This window comes from Pterocles gutturalis, unplaced genomic scaffold (assembly GCF_000699245.1).
Source record: "Pterocles gutturalis isolate BGI_N339 unplaced genomic scaffold, ASM69924v1 scaffold22447, whole genome shotgun sequence".
Taxonomy (NCBI): domain Eukaryota; kingdom Metazoa; phylum Chordata; class Aves; order Pterocliformes; family Pteroclidae; genus Pterocles; species Pterocles gutturalis.
The window spans coordinates 43,625-69,352 of NW_010113416.1; the positions used below are offsets into that span (position 1 = coordinate 43,625).

The window sequence follows — 25,728 nt, forward strand, 5'->3', positions numbered from 1 at the left end:
TCATTACTTCAGTTCCTTTGAATCGGAATAAAAAGTGCAGCAAACTTCAGACTCATTGACTGTAGGCTTAACAAGCACTGGGGCTTTTCTTCTTTCTGCAGCTTGCAAGGATCTCTGGTTTTTGCGAAACAGTTCTGAGAAAACAATGGCCAACTTTTCCTTATGGGCAACTTTTGGATTATGTTTGCTGAAGCTTTGTCTAACAGAAACACGTAAGTTTTTTTTTTTATGAATAAAAACACTTACGGTTGCTAATAAGTTTATGCTCCAGACAGCAAAAGCTTTTCTGATAGATAGCTAACGGCTTTCTTGCATCTGTCTTTATATAAAGTTTTATTATTTGTAAGAGTTACCCGAGATGCTTTAGAACTGTAACTGCAGCTGTGCTGGTGTGTACGACCACAGACAGCTTTGTATTGCTTGTAAAGGGCAATTCCAGATCTATAAAAAGGGAATTGTAGATCATTAAGTTTAAACTAAGAACAGTGGTACATTAGGGAATTTGGAATAGCTCTGGTAAAGCTCGGTTTGACAGTGTGACTGCTGTTACATACTTAGTTTGCTCTCCCAGCTCCGTTTCAGACAGTAAAGAGGGGTGATGGTGGGGATGGTGATGGCCCCCCCTTCCCCCCTGCCAGCACACAACAACTGCATTCTTGAGTTTATGTGGGCTGCACTAACAGCTAATACATACTGCATTTTGACACAGCCTTGCTGAACAGAAGCAAAATTGCGGTGATCTGTGGCTGAAATTTGGAGAGCTTTTATGTCAAGAATACTTTTTTCTGACTTCCTAAGGTTTCTTTGGGGTTGACTGACGAGATTTTGGAACAAAGGGGGTTAGAAGTGACCACAAAATACAGTTGCTTATCAATTAACATTCTGTAGCTTGGTTATCTGCTTCAAATCGTATTTAAAAATGAAACATTAATACAGAGGAAAAAATATTTTATGTCCAAAATGACAAAATGCTTCAGAAATTTCAGATGATGCAGGCTCAACCACATTTGAGGGAAATGGCCATACTTTCAACAGACTCTCACTGTGACAGCAATTGCCTCAATGCATTTTGTGGTTAGGGATAACAATTACACTTCTACATTATTTTTTCTCTGCACTGGTTCCAGGAGTCTAACAAAATAAATTTTTCATGGCCATTATCACCCAAGGGCTCTGTGTGTGTGTATAGTAAATATATATCTCATTTGTTTGAGCAGCAGTGGTTACTTCTGTAATGGTTGCAGCGCTGCCGGGCTCTGAATGGGTGTGTCGAAGTGAACAGTTCCCAGCACATTTGTGATAGCTGAAGAACCCTCATTGCTTTTCTTTCTAAAATTTTCTGTCCGTTGTATCAAAATGCTCTTGCTAAGATGAGGTATATGGATAAAGGCCTTAGAGAAAGGGCAGGTGTACTGTGGGCAAATAAATTATGTCTGAGATGTGTTTAAAACCCTGGCTTGGTCCATCTGTATGCTGCTTAAGTATTATAATTATTTAGTTACCCCCTGCTCAACTCATTTCTCTTTTTATGAGCTGCCAGGAGTGTCCTAAAGAAGCAGAGTCTGCACTGACTCTAGGAGTAACACATTTTTACAGTGAAATGTAGCAGAAAATGCCGTAATCTAGTCTTCACCATAGTTACAAGCAGTATGTCAAACTTCACATATGCCCCACAGGGAAGTTTCTTTAATGGCTTAGCAAGGTATTAGACTATAACTACAATATATTTCAGTTGGTATGCGCTACGTTCCAGCATAACTTTGTTGTCAGTAATGACTTCAAAACAGCAGTTGATGATGGTTTTATTTTCTTTTTTTTTAAACCTGTAACTTTGCTGTGTATCATAGAGTAGTGGCCATTGGGAAACACCTTGCTTGAATATAAAATTCAGATCTGCTCCTGAATTGGAATTTTGATTCTTTGAACACAGATTTGGGAAAAATTAGAAAGGACCTGGGATTACTGTTAATATGATTACTAAAGAAAAGATTAAATATAGAGAGCAACTGAAAAACTTACTCATCCTGAGTTCTGTGCTGTTGTGACCATGCTGCCACTGACATATAAGAGAGGTGTTTTTACGGTATTGACATGACCTTTGCTGTCTAAGAAGTCTGGATCCAGGAGGATATAGATGCTGGCATATTGGTTAATGATGATTCTGGGGGAGATTTCCCCCTGTAAGCATTATGTATTTGTAAAAATATTTCTTTCAAAGTTTTCCTTGATTAACATAAAGCAAATACGAGAATTTTGACCCTCAAACTCTAAGAAGCTGGAATAGAACTAGTAGTAAAGATAAAATGAAAAGAGGAAGAATGAGTCCAGCTGTGGAAGGGAGGAGCTTAGCTGTTAACACTGGAGAGGTTGCCAGAATCTCAGCATGAGGCAGGGTTCTGAGACAGGGCTACTGTAACTATCAGTCAGTCACAAAGGGAGAGACGTGCATGCCTCTTGGCTTAGAATCATCATCATGTAAATTTGTAAATAAAGTGTTTTGAAGCAGCTCTTTATGCTAGTTTGTTTTCACTTAGTCCTTACAGTGTGTATCTTGGCTATTTTCCCAAAGCTGCAACGTAACTAGACTTTATTAAAGGTCACTTGAACTTCCATCATCATTTAATGGAAAGGTAATATACCTTCCCCATGAAATACTCTCACACACAGAGCCAACAAACCATGACAGAGGATTGTCTTGCAGTCTTTGGAGAAAGGTTTGTTGATTCTTTAGTTACTGGTGTTCACCACAATGCGGAACCATTACCTTGAAAACAGGAAGTCAGAGAAAGAGTTAATGAGGAAAGATAGGATCATACAATTGAGGAAGAACTTTTTTAAACTAAATGCTTTTAAAACCACTGGTAGCTCTAGCCAAGGTTAAGTGAAATGTTCCTCCATACCTGGTGTGTCTTTCTTTGAGAACAGTTCCCATGACTTTTGTAGGCCAGGTCTCAAAAGACTGAATTAATACTGCAGTTATTCCTCTAGCACCTAAACATGCATGGGGTTCTCCTGTAACAAGAATGTGCCAGCAAGATGAGATGTCGTGAGATTCTGAAAGACAGGTATAAACAGCAGAGAGAATTACGAGCTCATTACTGCTAAAATTCTTGTAGAAGAGATGGGTTCTCAAGAATTTAATGAAGGGGTAAAAAAAAATGCTTTCATTGGAGGACAGCTGCCATTTCAAATGAAAGAACTCATGGAAGAGAGCACAAAAACATAGTGGAAAAATGTACATCTCAAAGGGATGTTTGACTGTATGGCAAGGATCGTGGTGGACTGCAGGAAGCAAGTAAAATTAGTTGTACAGACACCATGAAGTCTTGAAGAACTTAAGTTGGAGAAGAAATCTGAAATGTATCCAAGCAAGAACCTAATGTAAACCTCTGCAGACATTTCCACTAATTTGGATAGCAGCTGTCAGGAACAGGGGAAAATAAATGAGGAATAAAAAAAAGTTAGCAGCAGCAATCAAGTTACTGTATAATAGTAGCGGAGCCTATAAATATGTGAAAAGTTAGAAAAAGTGAAAACTGAATTGCTGACATGGTGGAGGAAAAAGCTCTCTTGAGCTCTGTGGGATGCGGGTTAATTAAAAAGCAAAGGGCAAAAAATGCAAGATGGCAGTGTTCTTGCCAGAGAAGAGAGTGTTCAGAGGGAGTGGCTAGACAGCAGCAGTAATTAGGTTTGAAAATAGGTTGCTAAGAGACATTGTTTTTAAGGACAGATTAGATAAGGACAGACTAGATAAACACTTTTAAAGGGCAGTTTGGGTATTGGTGTTTGTGCTGCTGGGTAAGAAGATGGAATAGAACAACTCTGGTGACTGTTTCTTCTTTGATAAAGGATAATTTTAGTTCTGAATGTAGTTGAGTGGTAGTGGAACACATTGTAGAGAATACGAGAAAAAATTATGTAGAGCTTCTTATATAAGGAGGCAATAAGTCAGCCCAAGAACTTAAAAGTTTTTTGGAATTTCAGAGATGCTGTAGGAAGGCTTCTCCATTTGCTTTCTGGTCTTCTTGCCTCACATTTCTGTTCCTGCACTAATGGATAAGTGTTTGAAAATACAGTCAAGATAGAAGATTACAATTCTCAGCTTCATATGATGTGTATTTCCGTTATTTACAAAATACTAGTTTGGTTTTTTTTTTAGAAGGAGAACCTTATGTGATAGAGCTAAGGAAGGTGTTCTGCCAAACTCTCCTCTAAAACTGCTTTTCCTAGGACCAAGGCTAAATGTACATAGTTACCTGTACCTTCACAGAGGGGATAATAATGAAACAAACATGACCCACCACAATAATCTTGCCTACTTTGAAAACACTGCAGCATTGTACTGGAACGATTCATGTGTTCAAAACACGTCATATTTTATCATCAGCTGGTAACAGAAAGTATGCTTTATCAAATTTCATTTTTCAGCACTAAACTGAATTCTTTGACTAGAGAAGTTCAGACTTCCAGCTGAAGGCCAGCAAAGCGAAAGGACCAAGAGAGAGGTTGGGTTTGTCACCAACACATCTCTGATACATGCATCATGGTTGCTACCACGTAAAACCCACATCCACAGTCTATTTTGTTCTTTTCCTTTACCTGTAAGGGTTTGTGGGTGATATATCTGGTGGTTTGGACTGTTCTCCACAGGTTATCGACAGCTGCAGGCGCGAAGCCAGTTTGGCTTAGCTGCTTGTCGTTTCCCAGACTAGACCAGAAGTGCATCAGCCGTTAACATGCAGTTGTCTCTCACTCCCACGGAAGTAACAATAATTTCAACGCCCTCAGGCACTGTAATTATCAGTGACCTTTATGGCTGCTGCTAATATGGGTGGCACAGAGGATTGTGTCAGTCCTAAATGTTTACTGGTTTCCTCCCTGCCAAATCACAGACCTCCATACAGTGGCATCACCAGTTTATCAGTAGCAGCTGGCTGTGATTTTCCTCACTTGCTGCGGCTGCCTGAGCTGACCCCACCCAAGCAGCTCACCATATGAATGAATTTGCAGGAAATGGCAACTGACAGAAAGAGGAATTTTCCTTGGAGAATCTTTTCAGTCAGACTGAAAGTTCAGCTAATTCTGATTTGAAGTTCAAACCTCCGTGACTGTTTCCTGCCTAACGTGACCTGCAGTCATTTTTGGAGTCTGTGCCTACAATTAAGAACATAATTGAACTCTCTTTTGTATGCACTGGTTTTGGGACTTTCCAGTTCCTCTACATGACAATGCTGGCTGCATTATATAATACAGAAATCTTATTTTATTACAAGAACCTTCAATGCTCACATTGTGCAACAGAAAAAAAAAAAAGATAGGAGTTGAAGAATAATCTACAATTTTAGCAATTACTAACATGGAAGCTTAAGCAATGGCACCAATTCAAAATAAAAATTCCAGAGAAGACTTGAATTTTACTTGCATTTGCGGTTCGAAGGAGACATTGCTTCACTTTTTTCTTTCCTTCTATTGATGACAGAGTTAGGCTCAGTAACTGGAAGCTCTAAGAGACTGTGTTGTGTCTTTGCAAAAAAAAAAAAAAAAAAAAAAAAAAAAGATACTCTTCTGTTAGTTGTGTGAAACAGTACAAGCACACAGCATCTGTAGTAAAACTTCCATCTCTGTTTCTGCTAATGATACTGTTCCAAAAGCAATGTGAGGTGGTTATAAAATAGGTTGCTAGGGTACAGGCTGACAGCTGTCTAGGAAAAGGGTATTAGCCAACGATCATCAACTACACAGTTAATATCTGTGTTACTAGATACCTGCTTTCGTAAATAAGAAGCTGCCTTTGACAGAATGTACAATAATAAAAAAGTCTACTGTGACATAGCTTTTGTAGATTATATATGTCACACAGTGGCGGCATGTTAGCAAAACAGGTTCTCAGAAGTGTATTTCCCTAAGAGTTTTTTTAAATATTTTTGTTATTGGATAGGTGTCTGTAAAGAAGCAGGGTGTGGTATGTGTGGGTAGATGTAATGAACGGTATCTTGCATCGTTCCCATACAGAAGTGAGAGGTTAACTGGAGCTCAGTGTATGGTCTATGGCCACCCAGGACCCTGTGGGCAGATGTGAGTGAGCTCTGTCCAGCCAGCAAGCAAGCTGCTCTCTAAATCAGGGTCGTTCTACAAGTCAAGCACTAACCTGAAGTTGGCAGCCTCTCTGAGAGGACATATCCCGCCGCCAGGGAGGCTTATCAGCAAGGGATTGGTATCGCACTCGCCAGAGCAGCATGACTGCAGCTGTTTTCAGAAGACAGGTGGAGCCCACGTGCCCACCCAAAATAGACTAAGCGAGCTGCCAGCTGCTCTTTCTGCAGCATCTAAATGCAATAGTTCAACAGCGCCGTAGGGGTGATTGTGATGGTAGCGATTAGTCATTTACCTAGCCTTTGCCATTGGCTGATGCACATCTCATAGGTAAGATGGACTATCCCCATCATGGAACGAGGACACTAGGGCAGTGATACAGCACGTCACTGCTGGGGCAGACAGGTCTTTCCGACTCCATTGCAGTGCTCTGGGTGAAGCTTTTGTACAAGGAATGTGGAATAGTTAACTGGGCAGGTTCCAGGGAAAGCAGTATTCGCCAATTACAAAGAAACATGATTCATTAACAGTGAAGACACTGAGGGTGAGGCCTGAACTCATCCTAATGTTTTGCTTTCACTCACTTCCCTATTCTTCCTCCTCCTGCTTGATTAGGTGTCCTCCATTAATTTACATGTCTTTTTTCCCTTTCCATCATTCACTCAGGTGTGTAAGTGTAGGAAGAAAGCCTCTTTAGCTAATGAGTCTTCATATTTATAAATGTAGGCTTTTGTTCTCTGTCCCTATATATTTATGCATAAATTTGGCATGTAGGACATTTAGAACATAGAAGTGTAATAATATGTGTTCTGTTCAAATAAATTTCTCCAGTGGCAGTGCTGTAAAGATCAGATAAAACTTTTTGTTGTTGCTCTGACAGTTTGACCCTGTTTACTTGCGTGTGTGCTATCTGTACAGACACCAAAGACCGGCAGCTGTTTTCAGTTCAGTGGCACTTGGTTCCTGTTAGACATCAGCAAATGTGAAGAACAGTTTTCTTAAAAAGGTGTTATTCAAGACTTATCCTTTTATTATTAGGGATATTTGAAGCTGTTCAGCAAATGAGAACTGATCTAAATCTTTTGTCTTACTGTCAAAATTAACACTTATTTAGGTTCAAGAACCTTAAAACTGATTTAATAATTAACTGAAGAATGATGTCTTAAATAGTCAAGTTTCTCTGCTGTTTGAAGCAATGCTTCCTAGGGATAACTATCAGCTATCTTCCCGAGATTTTGGATGTATTTGTATACAAAGACTAGATAATCTGGGAAAGCCAACTGCCAAGAGACATAAAATGACCCAGCAAGTCAAAGAAGGAGCCAAGAATAGACCCAGTCTCTAACCCAAGGGTGGGCCACCTGGTCATGATGCCAGAAGGCCATGAGGCCAAAATGTTACAAGTCCAGAGAAGTTTGAGTGTCACTCGGCAGCAACTATGTGTATCCAAGTGGCACCCAGTTATATTTTTCAAATGTTAATGTCTTCTTTTGAACAACTTCTTTCTGCTTCTTGCACCTACTTACTGTTTCTCCCAATAATCCATCTCCGTGTCTCTGGAACATCTGGCTGAAGAAGTCCAATAAATCTGATAGACTCTTGTCAACCTCTGTCTGCGATAGAAAATTATACCTGTTTGATCCAGTAAAACTTCTGCTCAGCAGCTTAGCCATTCTCAGGCAAAAGGAAATATAGAGACCAAGTTCTTCCAAGAGACAGGCCTCGGAACAGACTCAAAGGACAAGAAAATTTTCTTGTTCATATATTTTTATGGTTTTCTTTAGATTTTGGCCTACTGCACTGGGAAGTCTGACTTAACTGTCTTTGTGTTCAGCATCAAGCTAATAGGGCAGGAGGATCCAGTGACTTCAGAAGATTGGTATTAACAAAATGCCACTCATATTATACTAGAGAGTCACTTTGCCTTCTTGAGAGGAGCAAAAACTTTTCTAGCACAGAAAATAGAAATACTTTTCTTGTAATCTCATATTGAGGTCTAAGCTCTTAAACTACTCTTTTCCGCAATGTAACAAAATAATTTTATAGCCCACAGAGAATAGCTATTTGGTGGTTCCAGTTTGTCACTGAACGGGCACAGCTAAGGTTTTAGACAGACAGCTGTCCAATTCACAATTCTTGTATTAAAAGCAGTGACAGGCAGATATTGTGAGCATGTGGCAACTTTGCATGGGGACAGCTTAGAGAGAAGTTTCTTTCCTACTTTTGTGGCTTGCCTCAGAAAACCCTGGATCCATTAGCTCTCTGCTGCGGTGTAAAATGTTGCACAGTTCTCAGTGTGTATGTTGATTTTTGGGTCTCCTGACATTTCTGTTAGATCAGTCCTATTAATTCTTTTTCTTATGGCTATATTTCCTGGCTGCTTGTTGGGCGAGAAAAGATTGCAGCAGTTTTGCTTTATTTTCTCAACATCTCCTTGACCTGCCAAGTCTCACACATTATCTAGTAGTGATGTAGTTCATGTTCACGCTGAACGGAGCACAGCACTAACTGGCTTTTAAAACAGTGAAGCAGTGGCAATCTCAGAGCATCATGGAAGGGTCAGATCAGCATAGTTACCCAGTTTTTTCAGACCATCTCTAAGCATAAGTGCTAGGCAGCATTTTCTGTTTCTGTGGGTTCAGGTGAATTAGAGAAAAGCCCTTTCCAGGAGGAGGCATATCCTGTGGCTTGGAGATTATTAAGTCCCATGACTGAATCCAAATTTGTTGTCTGTTAACACTTTGCTGAGAGTATATTTTTATCCAGGTAGTTCATACAACAAGTAGTTTGTGTTTCTTTCTGGAGCTGGAGATGTTCTTTCTTCTTCTTTTATATTTCCCAGTAACTCCCATTATTTATATACATGCCAGTAGGGGCCAGCTCTATGGTAAATTAGTGTAGCGTATTACATACAGGACAATGCAAGACTGGTAAAATGCTGCAACAGTGCCCTTAAAGATTAGTGGAATTTCTGTCCAAAATTTTACATTTGCAAATGAGTGAATTCTTTAATTAATTTCCTTTGCCAAGCAAAGGAGGAAAAGTTAAAAAAAAAAAAAAACCTGTTTCTACCTGACTAGGTTACCCTTCAAAATAAAATATAGGCAATGTTATGTTCTTCAGTTGCTTCTACGTTGTCACAATCCCGTTTAAAAAATGTATCGTAACCACAGCATTGAAAGTCTTGGGCCCAGCAAAGGTTATATCCATGGATAACCTACAAGAGCATCTACTTGATGATTCACATCCACATCTTCAAAGCTCAAGGTGGGCCTTAGTAACAAAATGCAGTGGTCTCTCCTTACTATATCCTACAGGACCTTAAACATTTGAACATTTTTACATCAACATAGGTCTGAGATGTATTCCTGCCACTTGTCATCTGCTGTATTCTTCCAAGTACCGTAGAAGAAGAACTTGAATTCTTCTTGAAAGATACTTATGTTTTCTCAGTGTATTACATCAGAAACAGGATTCATCTCTTTGTTCTGCATGGTGTTTCTTTTTCTTGCGTTATATGGAGTTCACATAAATGTTACAGCCTTTGGTCTAGAAGGGGCTACTGTCTTGTTTGTTGTGTTTCATCAACACATTCAGCACAGGTGGAATCAGGCCAAATGTGTTTAAATTACCATAGGACTTAAAATTTTAAGTCAAGATATAGTGTTATTTAACAGAGTAAAGATGATCCCAGGTAGTGAGAAAGAAGCGAACTGAAAAATATGCTGATAGCAGACAACAATAATTGGATTTTTTGTAGCCCTTTGGAAGTCTGTAATTTTATCACCTCACAGGTAGAGAAGCAGAGAGAGAGCAAAAGAAGTCAGCAAAGTAGCTGTAAATAGAAGGATTTCTCCTAAGTCCCAGTCTGGTGTTCCATCAACAAGATTAGTGCCTCGTCAGCTTGAATTTCAGAAAGCAAGTGTGATTTCAAATACCGGGCTATTGCAGGTGAAATAAGCATTGTTATTATTATTCGTAAGAAAAAAGGCCTCGTGCAAACATTCTTCTACTGGTGCAGAAGTGAACAAGAATACAGAAGACTGGCACATTGTCTGGAAAGCTGTTATCTTAACAGGAAACTCCTCAGTCACTGACTGTTTGGTAATCCATCACTGAGCCTGGCTGCGCAATCTTTACTTCAGCTGGACAATCCATGTGAGAAAACACTCTCTGAGTATTTTCCTGATGTTTGAAACACCCTTACTACACATTGTTTGCAGACCTGCACTGAATTTATTAACAGTATTAGTCAAAGACTTTATTACTCACTCTTAGAGTGCTCAGGTCATGACACTTTATCACACCAGTCACAGTCACATTACTGTTGCAATTACAAGGCAACATATCAACACCTTTTTTCCACACCTGACATGATACAAATATGTGCAGAATGGCAGCCATAGTAATATGTTCAAGTCCTAATGTAAGTCTGACTTTTGCTTTTTAACTTCCTGTTTTGATATTTTGAATTGATTGCTATATTGGGAGATATCCCAGTATCTCCCATCCTTCCAGAGCAAATAATTTTAAGAGTCAGCTGAGTCTTTCAGGAATTGATATAGTAAGGTGTGTCTAAGATATGCTTTCAGACTGTTCAAGAAAGACAAGTGGGATCTATACACAATGACTGGTAGCAGATCATCTGGAAGATTGGTTCCACGCTGTGTCAGCTACTTCTGCTGTTCCTAAAAGAGATCTCCGCTTTTTTTAAAGAACTTTCAGCTTTTATTTATTGCAAGTACATGACAAGATCTTCTCATTTCAGAGTCCTTCACTGGCTTGCTTTCCTTTTCATCTCTGATACAAGCTCAGTGTTAATACTCATGGTCACATAGTAATAACGGGTCACACAAGATCAGGTTTTTGTGTTGTTTAGTGTACTTGACAGACAACTCGATTAATTTTGCTTCAAGAATGTAAATAATTTCCTTGGGGGAAAAATATTGTAGTACATTATTAATAATAAATTGCTACCTATCTAGGATTTTCTGTTTATTTAGATGGCTTATTCCTGATTTGCTGGTTGAATTGATTTTGCTCAGAGTGAATCTGGCTTCATGATGCTTTCCAACATCATGAAGCTCACAGTAGCTGAACTGAGATCTGCTGTTGCATCATTTGCCATTCAAACATTGATTTAATTCTGGATCTTTTCATAACATCCAGCTATATCTCCTTAAAATATAAGATTACTGGAATCAATGAGCATCACAGCAACATCAGTGGATCCACAATGAAGTTGCCTGCTGGCCTAGGCATTCTGATTACAGGCTGTGGGATCCCCGCCCTTCTGGTATAAGGGAAAGGACAGGGAGAGTAGTGGATGTGACACTGTTCTCTTCCATCGCCAGAAGCTTGCACTGATTTAAGGCAGCATAAGATCTTTCCCACTTGTTTCTACAAATTCTAGATGAGATTTGATTAAGTAGATTGTGTGAACCATCACATGTTTTTTACAAAGTGATACTTTCCAAAGGTAGGTTTTTGTTTGAACCATACTTACTTCAGATCCCAAGCCAAGTCTTTCTACCAATGAAAATCTTAAGTTTGGGGTTTTTTTCACTCTTAGAGTGTCCTGATATTTCCAGAGTAAAATTTCAAGGTCTTAAGCAAATTAAAATTAAATGTGCATTTCACAAGGGTTGTTTGGTTGTGGTTTTTTTTTCAGTAGTGTGTAGTGTGGTTCCCAATGCTTCTAAGAGCACCATGATTGCCATCCCTCTATTGAAAATGTACTTATGGCTGGGTGATTCTTGGGTTTTTATGGAGAGGAGCACACTGAGATCAACCCACTCTCTATCTCTGAAACTACAGTAGCTTGTACACACAGCTGGATATGCGACTTTTATCTTTCATTACTGCCTGTGAATTAAGCTCTTCAGACTTCCTCCATGGTCTGTTCTTCAGAGAATGCCTTTTTCTAAGATTGGTTCTTTACTTTCTCTTTCATATCCAGCATTTCTGGTCTCTTCAAATCACACCATTTGTAAGGTCTTGTGGATAACAATGACCAGACAGCACTGCTAGCAGAAGTTACACAAAATCCCACTCTGGAAAGAAAGCAGCGTTTCGGTGTAACATCACAAAGCGAGTCAGTTGCTTTTTGCTAACCATTGATTTTAATAAGTAACTTTCTTCAGGTTTTGGTTTTGATTTGATTATCATTCATCCAGGAATTTGTTAGGACTTAGAACTCTTCCATATTCTAGAGACCTTTAGAATGCAGATGGTACTATACCTTATTCTGCCTTTTTGTGAAAATCACAAATATTCAAAAGTAGTGCTATATCCATGTTTAAACCTACAAAGTTACATTAAACTGTTACAGTTATATTCTTAATCTGAGAAATCTGAATTTAGTATGAGTTATTAAATCGTGCACTGTATTAGAGGTTTCAGTTCTCCAGTTTGATTCCTAGCAGGCCAAATTAAATGGATTATTGGACAATATTTTAATCAATACACAATTAACAGCTAGGATCCCTGATTTAAGTGTTTAATAGTGTGCTACTTTGTACTGCTCTGTAAGGTGCCTCCTTGTAAATTCGTACAAGCAACTTCTACAAAAAGGTTGTGTTTCATCTTAATTTTCACAGACATTTGAAAAAAAATGGAGAGGGATTGTGAAAGAAACTAAGAATAAGTTCATCTGCATTGTGGGGAACCTGAGTTTGGAATAAGTACTGATACGTGTTCTGTTTGGGCTGTCCTCTCCTGCCATTATCTGTCACTAGGAAGTCTGCATAGGTCATTTGTCCTTTGACATGTCTTACATTGTGAGGCGTATTCTAGCAGCCGTCTTCCTTTCAGTATGTCTGCCAGACGAATGTTATTTTTGTTTTAACTGGCTGGCTTTCAGAGCTTTTAAAAAGATTCTTGGGGTTCCTTTCGCTGCCGTTTTCTTGCGAAGTGGCCTTGTTAAAGTCAATAGATGTTCTACTTCTTATTCAACATCTCTTTTTCTCTTTTTCAGTTTTGATCATTGCTTGCTTTTCTGTGATGAACTTACGGCACAAATGAGTTTAAAATGTTGAGAATGCTTATTAGAGGTTTTCCTGCAGAACTCAGAGGAGCAGAGGAAATAGAAAAAGCATAGTTTTTTAGTTTAGAATTGTTTTAAAAAATAATAATTCAATATCATGTGAAAAATAGTTTCAAATCACACCCAGTATTATTACTGAGTAGCATACTGCAAATGATTGAAATTCAAAATCTGTCATTTAATTGGGCTTGTTAATCATAAGGTCCGATTTTGTATTGATTTATTGTCTAAATAACCACAATACTTAAATCAGTCTTCCCGTGACTTTTCAAAGCTCAGATGGAGGCTGAATGTAAGACTGTAAGAAAACAATAAAATAACAGTGTAACAGTTCTTTGCTCTTAGAGAATTCGTTATCAGTAAATTTAAAATTGCTTTATTAAGGAAGTTAGTTGCAAACTGAGGTAAAGGGGGATGGATTGGCTCATCCAGTTTGTATCAGCAGGTACACAACAGAGCGGGGAACAGGCACTGAGCTCCAGGCTGGGGATCTGTCTGCTGAGCAACACTGTATCTCACCTGCTTGCATCCCAATGACTAAACAATTTGCTTTCAGTCAAACAATGAAAATTAGGCTCCAACTATTATTCACCAGCTTTGCTTCATGTGTGTTTCTTCACCTGGATTGCATGGAACTGATCCCAATTTATTTGCTTCACAGCCTCTGTTACTCAGCCTTTGGGGCTAGGCTACTCATTGTACAGCCTGAAGCTTTCCTGGTATCGACAACGATGACTATGTTTTTGTCATCTCGAGAGGGGCATATCTGATAACTGTCTAATTCCAGGGCTATGATTTCACTGCCTCCAATTTTTCCACTGAGGTGCTGCACACTGTGTTCTAGCAGAGCATGAAAACTTTCAGCTCACTATGGGCTGAAACTATTACAAAAAGAACAACATTAGTGTCAGCGGCGAGGAAGTTTATCATAAGTGATGACACTATATAGGCTCACTCAGGATGTTTACCAGAACAACAGTTGCCAAGCAGATGAAGTATGTTTGGAAGATGCATTAGGAGGCACTTTTCTTCCCGCAGCAACTGCTGAGGAATGAAACGCATTTCTTGTGCTTACTTGCATTTTGAGTGTCTCTCTGAATGCTTGATTCATTAATAGTGCCACCCCCACCCCCACTTCTTTAAATAAGTAGCCAGGAAAGCTATCAGATTAAGAGACTGAAGATTTTTTCCTATCAGTAAACAGATACAGAGACAATGACTTGGTGGCCAGTAGGCAGATTTGTTAAGAACAACATTTAGAAGGAAGTGAACAGCTTGAGCTTTGTCCCACATCCTGTTTCCAATGTGCACTTACTGAAGTAACACAAAAATGTAAGGAATCCTTATTAACATTTGGTGGAGAAAGGAGATCCACCCACGGCAGTGTATCCCTCTCTGGCTACTGTCTGTATCCCCAGCCACATCTCTCCTTCTCATTTCAGAGATCCACCTGAGCCCACTTGGAGCACAGGGCTAGCATGGCTATGTCATGACTTTTTATGGAGTTAACAGCATACAGGAGAGTGAGGAAGCTACCAGCTTATTTGCCTTTCCAGCCCAAATTACTAGGTACCCAAATATAACTGCGTAGTAGGAACAGCTTTGGCAGAACTTCAAAGAAAGGTCTGATTTTATACCTTTGTATCTATGGAGAGACATCTTCACTTTCTTGTGACCACACCCAACTACTAAGAATATGTTGTGTCTATTTATAGCAGGCACTCTTTGCAACATGCCTGTAAATTTGTTTCAAAGTGTTTTCCTGGACTTTACTGTCTTTAAAAAGCCAGGTGTGTAGAGAACTTATTTTCCCCTGAATATCAGCAATCTATTAGGGCTATAATTATGGTTTTTTTCTCTCCTATGAAAATTGTCAAGACTTGGAACATTTTCCTATGCCAAACTGAAATGAAAATATGAAATTTTAAAAATTCTACAGGGAAATTTTGGACTGGGTTGTTTAAGCCATCTACTTTTATTGCAACCATGTAAACATTTAAACTTAATTTTCTTAAATTGTTTTATTTTATTTTGTGCAAACAAATTAATTTTCAAAATTGAAGACAGTTTCAGACTGAAAACCAAAACCTTGTTTAGCTTTGTTTTTGAATCCACAAGGGATACTTTGGAAACTAAAAATATAGTTTATTCCCACTAAATCTGAAAACATATTTCTTATAAATTGCTTTAGGTTTCAAAACTTGGCAATACCCCAAGTATTTCATCTGACAACTCCCAAGAATCTGTAAAGACTTGCTTTCACTGTCACTTTTTGGAGAAGCCTCGCTTATGGTGTAGGTGGCTTATTTCCAGATCTGTTTCTCTACTTTGTGTAGAGAATGGTGCCTAGAAGAGCAAGAATATCATAACTGGGAGAACAGCAATCCACACTAAATTACTGTACATGGTACTTGATCCTTGGCGCTTTTTTGTTGTGATGATAGAGGACTGCAGCCTCATAGATGCATGCTTGCTCAACTCACATGGATCCTTCAGAATTTGACTTCTAGATTTTGATCAGTGTGTAGTCATCCCAGTTTAGAGTCTGGTTTTCCCGGCACAGTTTTCCTTTCCCCATCAAGCCCTGAGGGATTCAGGCGTAGGTGTGTTTTAATGATGTTGACACGTGTCTATTGGTCACTGGAGCTGGTATTAATGAATCGTTTCACATAACCTAGCAAACAGCTATCCAGTGGTTTTCATCACTACTGACCTGGGCTTTAGTCCAACTTCTGGCATAAAGGTGGAAGCCTCTGTATCCTATTATAGTTGTCTGGGCTGAGAATTGCTTTAGTGAATGGTTTTACTGATAGCCTCTAAAGTAATGGTGGAATACTCCGCAAATAATAATGCCATCAGGCCTGTGTGTATAGTAGCGTATTAGGTAATCACTGAATGATATTTTTGTATATTCAAGTTCTGCGAGATGTCAAAATGGCAATAACTGGGTTATCTTAGTATATCTGTTGACAGAATGTCTTGGATCCTGAAAAGTTTCATGAATCTATCCCATGCGAAATTTTGTATTCAGAGGGCATTTCCTCTAGTCAGGAGTAAACTATGCATTCTTATTTAGCCATGAAGTTGTTTTCCTCAGAAACATTTTTTAAAAAAATGCCATCAACTGGAGATATGTCTGAACAGAGAGCCAAGATCTGAACTGTCCAGACCTCCTGAGATCTTACCAGTCGTATGGCCCAATTTCTAGATTTGCCTGGAGAGGAACCATAGTTACAAGGAGTCTCTTTTAAACAGACGTTAATCTGTTTCCAGTATGCCACTTTTCTCTGCTTCATTGCTAGCATGCATAAAAGCAGGTGTTAGTGCTCAAAATGTAGATATCAGCACTAAGCTAATGGTTGTTCCTGTTCAGAAGTGTCAGTACAAGACTAAATAATTTGTGATTATAAGAAAATGTTTACCCATGTATCTGTGCCTGAAGCTTGAAACCTGTTTAATAAATCTAGAGCAAAGTTCTTACAATAAATGTAACTATCTGCACCATCAAACCCCCAGTTCTGTCCCTGTTTTCAGCCCCAGTTTGTCACATCCTGGTGACCTATCAATCATCTTGAACCACAAACTGAAAAGGAAAATCCCCATGAGAACAGCACACTAACATTTCCTCGTTGCCATGCAGTGCAGACTGTGGTTTTACCAAGAAGTCTGTTAGCAACCTTATGTCTAAGGTTCTCAGGTTTTCATTTAAGAGGGCCAGGGTTTTTGCAAATTGTTCACTGCATTTGCTTTGATGTATATCTGCAGCTGGTAAAATAACTTTTTTTTATATAAGAGAGCATCCGCCTTGAGAGTGAAACCTAGGTATTGTCTTGAAAACATTGAAAAGCAGGGAGCAGTGCATGAAACATCCATACAGTGGATCAAAAATCTTTGTGGAAAATCAGCTCTGATGGGAAGAGTTTGCATGAGTCAGTGTTACTCATTATGTGTAAGGGTTGCAGAACCAGGGTAGAAATGAAGGTTGCACCTGACTTCTTGCTGTGACAGCTTCTAACAAGCCTCTAGTAGTAAAAATCAGGGTGTAACTCACACTTTCATGAAAGGAAAATGCTCTTCAGTCTGTCTCAGCCAATTCTATCACACCAATGGGCAAATTGTCTGTGGAACTGGAGTTAGTGATTTTGTCCCAAAAGTATTAATTGAGTCAGGTTTAGACACATGAATGGCAATAGCAGAGAAGGGCTTGCATGCAGCTGCTTGAGACAGAGCACCAGAAATCCCAGGAAAGACAGGGAGAAGTGGCCTGTGTGAAAGTTAATGTTCTCCGTGGTCATAAAACTCAGCACAGGCTTAGGGGCATTCCATGGCTTTGGGTTGAGTCACGCAAGTCTCATGGTCTGAATGAGATTAATGATGATGACGATTCAGGCATGTCTAGTACTTTCTGCATTTCTTAAGAGCTATTATTAAACAATTTTGTCTTTCAGCTGTAGCAAATCACATGGATGTCAGGGAAAGATCATGGCTTGTCAGCCTCCAAAGCGGGGGCAGAAGGGAAGGTTTGGTTTGTGAGTCCACTCTGAATCAGCTCCTTTGAAACCTCAGAAGGGTTGAAGGGACCAGTAATAGTTTGGCACACAGCGTGAGTTTTGCATTGCCTTGTCTCTTGAAACAGAGAAAAAAAAATCAATTTTTGCATAACTGCGTTAAAGCCAGCTAAGTAACCTCAACATAAAATTAATGGATTCGACCGTCCTGCACTATGGGAAAAAGGTGGAATATGTGTTGAGATTTGGATTTGACAGTCAGGTTTATTCCTTAACTCAAAATTAGTCTATGTCTCTCAGCATGGGAAAAAGCATTTAAGGTGTTAATTTTGTTTAGACCCTGTCTTTCATTTTTCGTTTTGTATTGATATGACTAGAAATATTTTCACTAATTCAGTTAAGGGTATCCATTCTCTGGATATTAAAATATGAGATCATAAAGTAAAAACTCTGAGTTCCCTGACAGCTCTGGGCAGTATGCTCTGCATCTGCATTTTGCCCTTTCTAAAATGTGGTAATTCACAGAGGAGATGCGGGGTTTATGCGATTTGCTTAGACTTAGACTGTGAAATCTCATGTGAGTTTTAGGTACTGCTGTAGTCCTTTTTTCCACACTCACTGCTTCATAGAGTGTCTGTTCTACAGCAATGTTCCAAACATTTTTAATAGGAGGTGTAGAAGATATCATCAAAATAAAAACAAAACATGCTGTCTCAGCATTACTTTAAGGCAAAGTGCCAACCAACTGGATGGCCTCAAAACCAGTTCTGAGAATTGGATTGCCACATTTTTGCCCAGGGTTACCCGGACACCCGCGTGATATCCCACACTGCATGGGCGAGGCTTCCTGGGAGCTTTGGTCCTTCTGTCTATGTGTACCGTGCAGTTGGTCAGCATACGTGCAATAAGCCTGGTATTTCCCAGAAATGTCCTGGTGTACAGTTTGTATGCTATAGAACCAGGCTGAGCATTTAATGGAAAATGGACATGCATGCAACTGTAGCCTATGAGTAGTTCCAGAGTTGTGTAAATAAGCCTATTTATTTTCAACAGTTAGAGTTTAAGGAATTAGCTGCCTCATAAAGTGGGATTCTGACTGCAACTGGATCTCTGGGTGGTAACGGAGCTTATATTGCAGTGTTTTAAAACCATGAATGGGCTGAGGCTTAATGACAGCTGAATCAAACTGACTCTAAACAAAAGTGAACTTCATTTAATATTTCAGTGAATCTAGGGTGGGCTGCAAGATTCAAATGCAACCCAAAGCAAGTGGATGTGGTATCTGCTTTCATAGTGAAAGTTTTTCTGAATTATCCTAAATTTATTGGATGAGATGTTGATGTTCCAAACAAACCTAATTCCAAAATCACTAAGCTTTTTACTTTTAAGTAATTGAATAAATCTTTGTGATCTGATCCCAAAATTCAATATTAAGTCTTGGGCTTCAGAGAGTATGTTTAATTACTAACAAATTTAGGTTTGCCTTGTTATACATGGAAGAGAGAATCAAGAATGGAAAGCTAAAGAGAAGCCTTTTTCTTCTCTAGGTCATTTATGTTTAATACAGGTACTGACTGGACAACTTCCCAAATAATGTCAGCCTTTGAATATGGGACATTCAGAGACAAAGTAGAAGTCACCCGTGTGGCAGCTGTGAGAGCAGCTCCATCCCTTAGCAGTAGTCATGGGCCACATCCTTCGGTGCAGAGTAGCTATTCATTGTGTTGTCGTCAGAAAGCATCCATTGGGATCCGCAACCTGAACATCTGTTGACTACATTTCTGACTTGCGTGTGGTGCTGTTCAGTGACGGGTGTGACTGCAGAAGGTTTCTAATCCATCAGCTATCCCCAGGACCTGTGCACATCTGCGTCTGGCACTTGTGGAAGCATGGTGACTATTTCAGAAACATGTGTGGGAACTTGCTGAGACTACTATTCTATGTTAATCCACTAGCTTCTCCTCAGACTGTGAAATTCAGCCCCGTTGCATGATATTAAGTCCTCCAGGAAAGAAAAATTAATTTGTTAATGTCCTCTTCCACACATATTCCTCATTCTTGCCTTCAAAACCTCTCATGACATGTCTGTCATCAGAGAAATTTTAATAGAATTATTTTTCCCTGGAAGAAAACAGCTGTGTTGAAATAAAGGCATTTTGAGAAAACATGTTAGTCTTGCATGAATTTTACAAAAGTAAAAATTATGTCCTCTTGGTATTTTTTTCTAACATGATAATAAAAATATTAAGAATGGTAATAATCAAGACTGTTAAACAGATATACAATGTAAATCAATTTTGTCTACACTGAATGTCCTTGTCAGCCTAAATAATTGGAGGGGCAGGTGGAAGAAGAGATATTTTTTTATGTTCTTTTTTTGGAGACGCAATCCAAGTAACCATAACGATTAATTCTGTTGCCTGTGGTAAAAGTGTTTAACACTGGATGCTCAGCTTTTGAGCACCTTTGGACAAGCAATCATCAATACTGTTGGACTCCTACCTGTGCTGTGAATAATGGTTGTCTTCTCATGCACCATACAGTCTGGATCTAATCTGGTACTTTATCTCCTTGATTGTTTCCTGTTACCTGTGGAAAAGAACATTCCTTGCAGTTTACACTGAGTGGATACCCTGTAGATAGAATAAGCTCAGTTTACCTATGAACGAAAGCAACTGAGGGAAGAGGGCACGCCTTGATTACTGTCATTTATTTTCACATCTATGCTATAGAAGAAAATAAACTGTCAAGCGAAAATGACATTAGGAAAGTTGCTTGTTATTCACACAGATTATGTCAATGCAAATGTGCATGAAGCTCATTTTGTCTCCTTTAGGAAAATTATATTTATTATATGGCACCTTTTATTTCAAATAGATGATATAGATACCCCCTTTGGGTATCTGTATTTGGAGAAGACTGGTCTGTTTTTCCCTTTCTTGCACATGGAACTCCCATTAAAATTTATATAAAAATGAGTCATGCTTCTCTCTTCACAGGGAATAATAGGCTGCTCCAATTAAGTGTGCTTTGCAGTTGTCATTCTAGTCTGGAGTTGCAACCACTTTTTCCTCTTGAGGGAAGGGTGGGGCAGGAGCAAAATTAATTCACATTGCTTTGAAGCATCCTGATCTTTCCCTGTTTTCTCTGCCCACATGATGATGATGATTGATGATTAACTCTTTCTTAGCTGTTCCTGTTAAAAAAGATTATAAACAAATGTTTATTTTTCCTCTCATTTTATTTAGTCACAGACTTTCCTTGTTTTATACCATTTTCCCACTGTGCCTGTTGCATTGTGCAGGCAGTGTCTTCCCAACACAAAGATTAATAGAGTGTGATCTCCTTAGAGCCTTTAGCCCTTATGCCTTTTATTCAGTGTCTGTAGTGAATTGTATGAGGCGCTCCCCTCAATACAGGCTTTGCATGTACTGCTTCTTCAGCTTCCCAACCCAAAGGCCAGAAAACAAATTGCACAACATAACTATGGCACCTAATTTTTTCAAATTTAATTCATTATTTTTTATCCTCATACTGCTTGCTAGTGAAAGATACTTCCATGTGCAAACCTTTACAGTATTATTAAATGAAAATCCATCTAAGACATCCTTTAACATTAAATAAGCTTTCTGCAGTACATATTGAAACTCCGACATTGGTTGGAATTAAGATGTTTGCGTGCAAGCATGAGCTCAGCAAGAGCTTTTCAAAATGGAGGGAAATATTGTGAAGATGAATGAACAGGGAGTAAGAAGTTCATTCATGTGAACTGTTACATAGAATGTATTTGACACTTCTGTATCTGCCCCAGCAGGCTGAATAAGAAGAGCTTAAAGATTATCTTTCAGGGAGTATTAAACAGCATAATGTTGCTCTAGTTCTGTCTATCTGTGCAGCTCATTTTAGTTTTTGTCTCAGCCAGATCATGGAACATCAAGCCAATGCAAGCTTTCTCTTTTTGTCTAGCTAATAATAAGAACACATTGCTTGAAGTAGTTCTGAAACTGGGGATTGATGTATATATTAATTTAAAAGGATTCACTGTGAAGGGATCACAATGAGATAATCAAGAAACCTTATGATCATAAAGGTTCTGATAATACACCATTTCATCTTTAAAATAACCTGTTATGAATAGAATATCTTGCTTTCAAATGCATGTGAATATTCTGTTAGTTTTGCAGTGATGTGGCTTCCAAGACTTTCACGATGTTTTTACATCTTCTGCATGTTATTGTTAATGGTATGTTAAAAGTGCTAGATAACTCACAAAAACGTGTTGTATTGCTGTTTTTGGAAAGGCTAAAGGTGTGGCTTGTGTCTCAGCCCAAAGAAGGGAATTGTAAAGAAGGTGATTTAAAGTGCCAGCTCTCTTTATGAATGAATTGGTAGCTGCCACTTGTGGCTGGTTTGCATTGAAAGCACCATACTTGAAAATAAATAATTTCTAGGTCTTTAGTGAAGCATTAAGTCCAACAATTTGTAAATATTTTTTTTTATTTTCTTTTGATAACAGAATTCAATGTAAGTTGCAGATATGGAGGAGTTTTTCATGTTGAGAAAAATGGTCGCTACAGTCTCACACGATCTGAAGCAGTTGAACTCTGCAGAGCTCTCAATAGTACCTTGTCAACACTAGAGCAGTTGAAGAAGGCTCATGAACTTGGATTTGAAACTTGCAGGTAAAGAAATACTTGAAAAAATAATATATCATGACAAGTCCATCCATCCGTGCTAGAGCATAATAATTACAGTTGGCTTCACATACCTGTTAATTAGATGGCTGTATCAGTCTTCAAGCAAGTTATATTTTGTGTATGTGTATGTTTGCTCTGGGTCAGGTAATAAATAAGTCCTTGACTATATATAATTTTTACCAATGATCTTAAAAAGATTGTAACCTCTTACACATAAAATATAAAGATAACAAAAGATTGACAGTATAATAAACTAATTAAGATGTTCAGATCATACTGTATCACTAACTAATTGGTAAGATAATATGTGAAAGGTATTTAATGACCCGATGTGAGGTCAAAGACTGAAGAACATACACATCCAATATAGGGAACTCTGCCTTGTCAAGAAACAGTAAAAAGCAGCAAGTGGTACTGTGAGGGATGAACTCCTGACATCACTCCCACTGAAAAAACGGCCACAGTGTTAGTGCATTTTTATAATCTGTGAATGGGGAAATTCCAGAAGACAGCCATAACAATGACTAAAACCCCCAAAACCATGTTGTCAAGTGACTTAATTACCCACTTTAATTAATGATCCAACAAATGTGGATAATACAGGCTCTTCAGTTTAGCAAAAAATAACTAGACCAAGATGCTGGAAGTTACAGAATATTTTGGATTCAAAAAATTAAGTGAGACTAATACAGCAAAATAAGTAGGGGTAATAATTATTAGATGAAACAACTTATAGAGGTTGTAGTAGATTCTTTATCACACCAAAATTTAATCAAGATTAAATATTTTCCTCAAGGATGTCCTCTGTTCAAACAGTAATTAACTTTGGACAGTCCCATGGTCTGTAAATACATCAGACTAGATGATCATGTGCTCTTGCTTTAAAAAATACATAACACACTTATTATGTAAGTTATCCTAAACATTCACATGCAGAAAAATGATTGAACTCAGGATCTGTAAACTTGAAGGGGTTTTTTTTTTTAATCAAATAACAGAGGCTCATGTTGGTAAACTGTTATAAAGTTGAAACAAATTTCAGTACATTTGCAACTTTATTGCAATCTAAAATAAACAGCAAATATGGAGAAATGGAATTTATCTTATAACTGACTGGAGTAGAAAATTTTAGTAGATATTTGTCCAAAATTTTACGACTTTCATTCTGGTATCATGAGAAATAGTACCAGCATCAATACTGCTTGCAACTATTTCCTGTGAATTGTTTCATTTCTGTTTGGTCAGTGGTGATTTACTTTTTAAATGCCTAATGCGTGAACGTTCTTTCCCATTGGCTTGCAAGCCTGCGGGTCTTGAATAAAGCTTCCTTCATATTAATAGCATCCATATGAAGTAATTTGTAACCATGGAAAGATGTATGTGCAGTGCCTTTAAAATATTCTTATACATATAAATGTTGTGCACTGCCATTGATGACAGCATATGACACATTCATTTTCACAAGCATTATGTTCTGCCTGATGGTGAAAGAGGTGGACAATACTGCCAGGGAATAATGGACAGAAAATTCCTAGAAGATTCTTCCATGAGAAGTGGGAATGTCATTTAAAACAGTACCACGTCAAGACTAGAGACAATTCTTTACTCTGGGGGAAAAGTCCTGCATAACATAGTAGGCACGTTCTTCCTCTGATATTAGCATATGAACATACTGAGCATTCTGAATTGCCCAGCACTGCGCAGTATGTAGAGACCGAGAATCAAATCCTAACTAAGTGCCTAGGGTTAGAGATTGCTAGTGATAGCAATGATGAGTATTCTGCAATGTGGAAAGTCTTTTCTGAAGTTAAAATATAAAGATAATTGGAAGAAGGAGTAGAGGGAAATGTTTTTTGCAGCGGGGAGCTGAAGTTTTTCATTAGTGTTACAATTCTCCCTGATTCACAGTTTAGCAGAGGACAGATTTGGACATGCAAGGTATATAGATTGGACTCCTTCCTCCCTTCCTTCTGGCCAGCCCTCCCACTCTACAAAGCTTGAGTAGGAGAGAAAAAGTATACTGCATATAATCATCAAAATACACGTGGAATGGTGAGTGAATAAGATGAATCAACAGGCCATAACATGAGTAGGTGATTACTGGATTATGCAGTGTCAACATCGTAGACTCAGTTGGAAGTGTGAGTAAAGCAGTTTATAATTCCATCTACAAGAGTTTCAGAATTGTAAGTATTTGCACAGTAGACATGTAACCGGAATGGGGCTCACAGGTAAAGCTGTGAAATTTACTCCTCCTGATAAACTGTACCTCTCAAGAAGTAAAACAAAACTCAAACCAAACCCCAGTTCTCATTACCATTCTATCACACCTCCCAGATAAATGCATTGGAGTTAATCAGGTGTTACAGGATTGCAAAATAATGATAATGTGTTGTGCATTATTGAGCTCTGTAAACCACAGTCTTCACTGAAATGTGCGAGCCCTGCACACAATAGCCACATTTTTCCACTGAAAGATACGGTAAGAATTTGTGGATGAGTAAGTGTTGTATCTGGATATTTTACTAAGCTGTTGGCTTTTGCAGAAAGTGATGTGTCTTAGAATCATTCTCTAAATTTGCTCAGGTACTATAAATTTGAGCCCCCGACATTTCTGTGTGAAATGTCACTGAGCGATACGTTATGCTCAAAGCAACAAAAATGTGAGTCCCTGAAGAAAAAATAATCTAGTCTTTAGTGTCAGGTAATACAACCTCACACTGAATAAAAAGTGCACTTGCTTCCCAGTCCCTCGCTTTCACTGCCTTGCTCTGGAACCGATCGTCCTAGCTAATAAGATGCTCACTTAAAATGGGTTTAGCTGTAGAAATTACATGCAAAATGGTGTTGAGTGGCTGGAGACTGATGTAGCTACCTGTGAGAAAGGACCACCCTTCATGTACAAAAAGTATGCATAAACACATGCACTTTTAAAAAAATAATGATGAGGGAAAAAAAGATTAAGATAATGGCTTCTACGTAGCTTCTTCATGTTTGAGCTATCTAGAACATTTATGCCATCTGCTATAATGGTGTATTTCCCTCTGTTCTTCACAGGTATGGTTTTGTAGTGGGGAATATTGTTATCCCACGAATCAACCCCTATCATCTTTGTGCTGCAAATCACACTGGCGTTTACAAACTTTCATCAAACACAACTGGTCGGTATGATGCATACTGTTACAATGCGACAGGTATGTATATGCTCTTATGATGTATTCTAGATATAGATTAACTAACAGTAACATATGTAATCTCCTATTTAAAGTACTGGAATGTGGGCTTCTATATTAAATATAATCTGTTTTTCAGCTGAGAAGAAATACATGAATCTATATACCTATATATATATATCATGTGTATATATATACATATATATATATAT

The 25,728-nt window shown here is 38.4% G+C and overlaps 1 protein-coding gene across 1 annotated transcript; it reads left to right on the forward strand.

The window, feature by feature from the left end:
* Nucleotides 1-64: 64 nt before the first annotated feature.
* Nucleotides 65-25,537, forward strand: LOC104462528 (CD44 antigen-like; the record flags this gene model as incomplete). The annotated part of the gene is made up of 3 exons (XM_010074498.1): nucleotides 65-212; nucleotides 22,163-22,328; nucleotides 25,401-25,537. Coding segments are annotated over exons 1-3 (370 nt in total), but the record flags the coding sequence as incomplete, so codon positions are not given.
* Nucleotides 25,538-25,728: the final 191 nt, after the last annotated feature.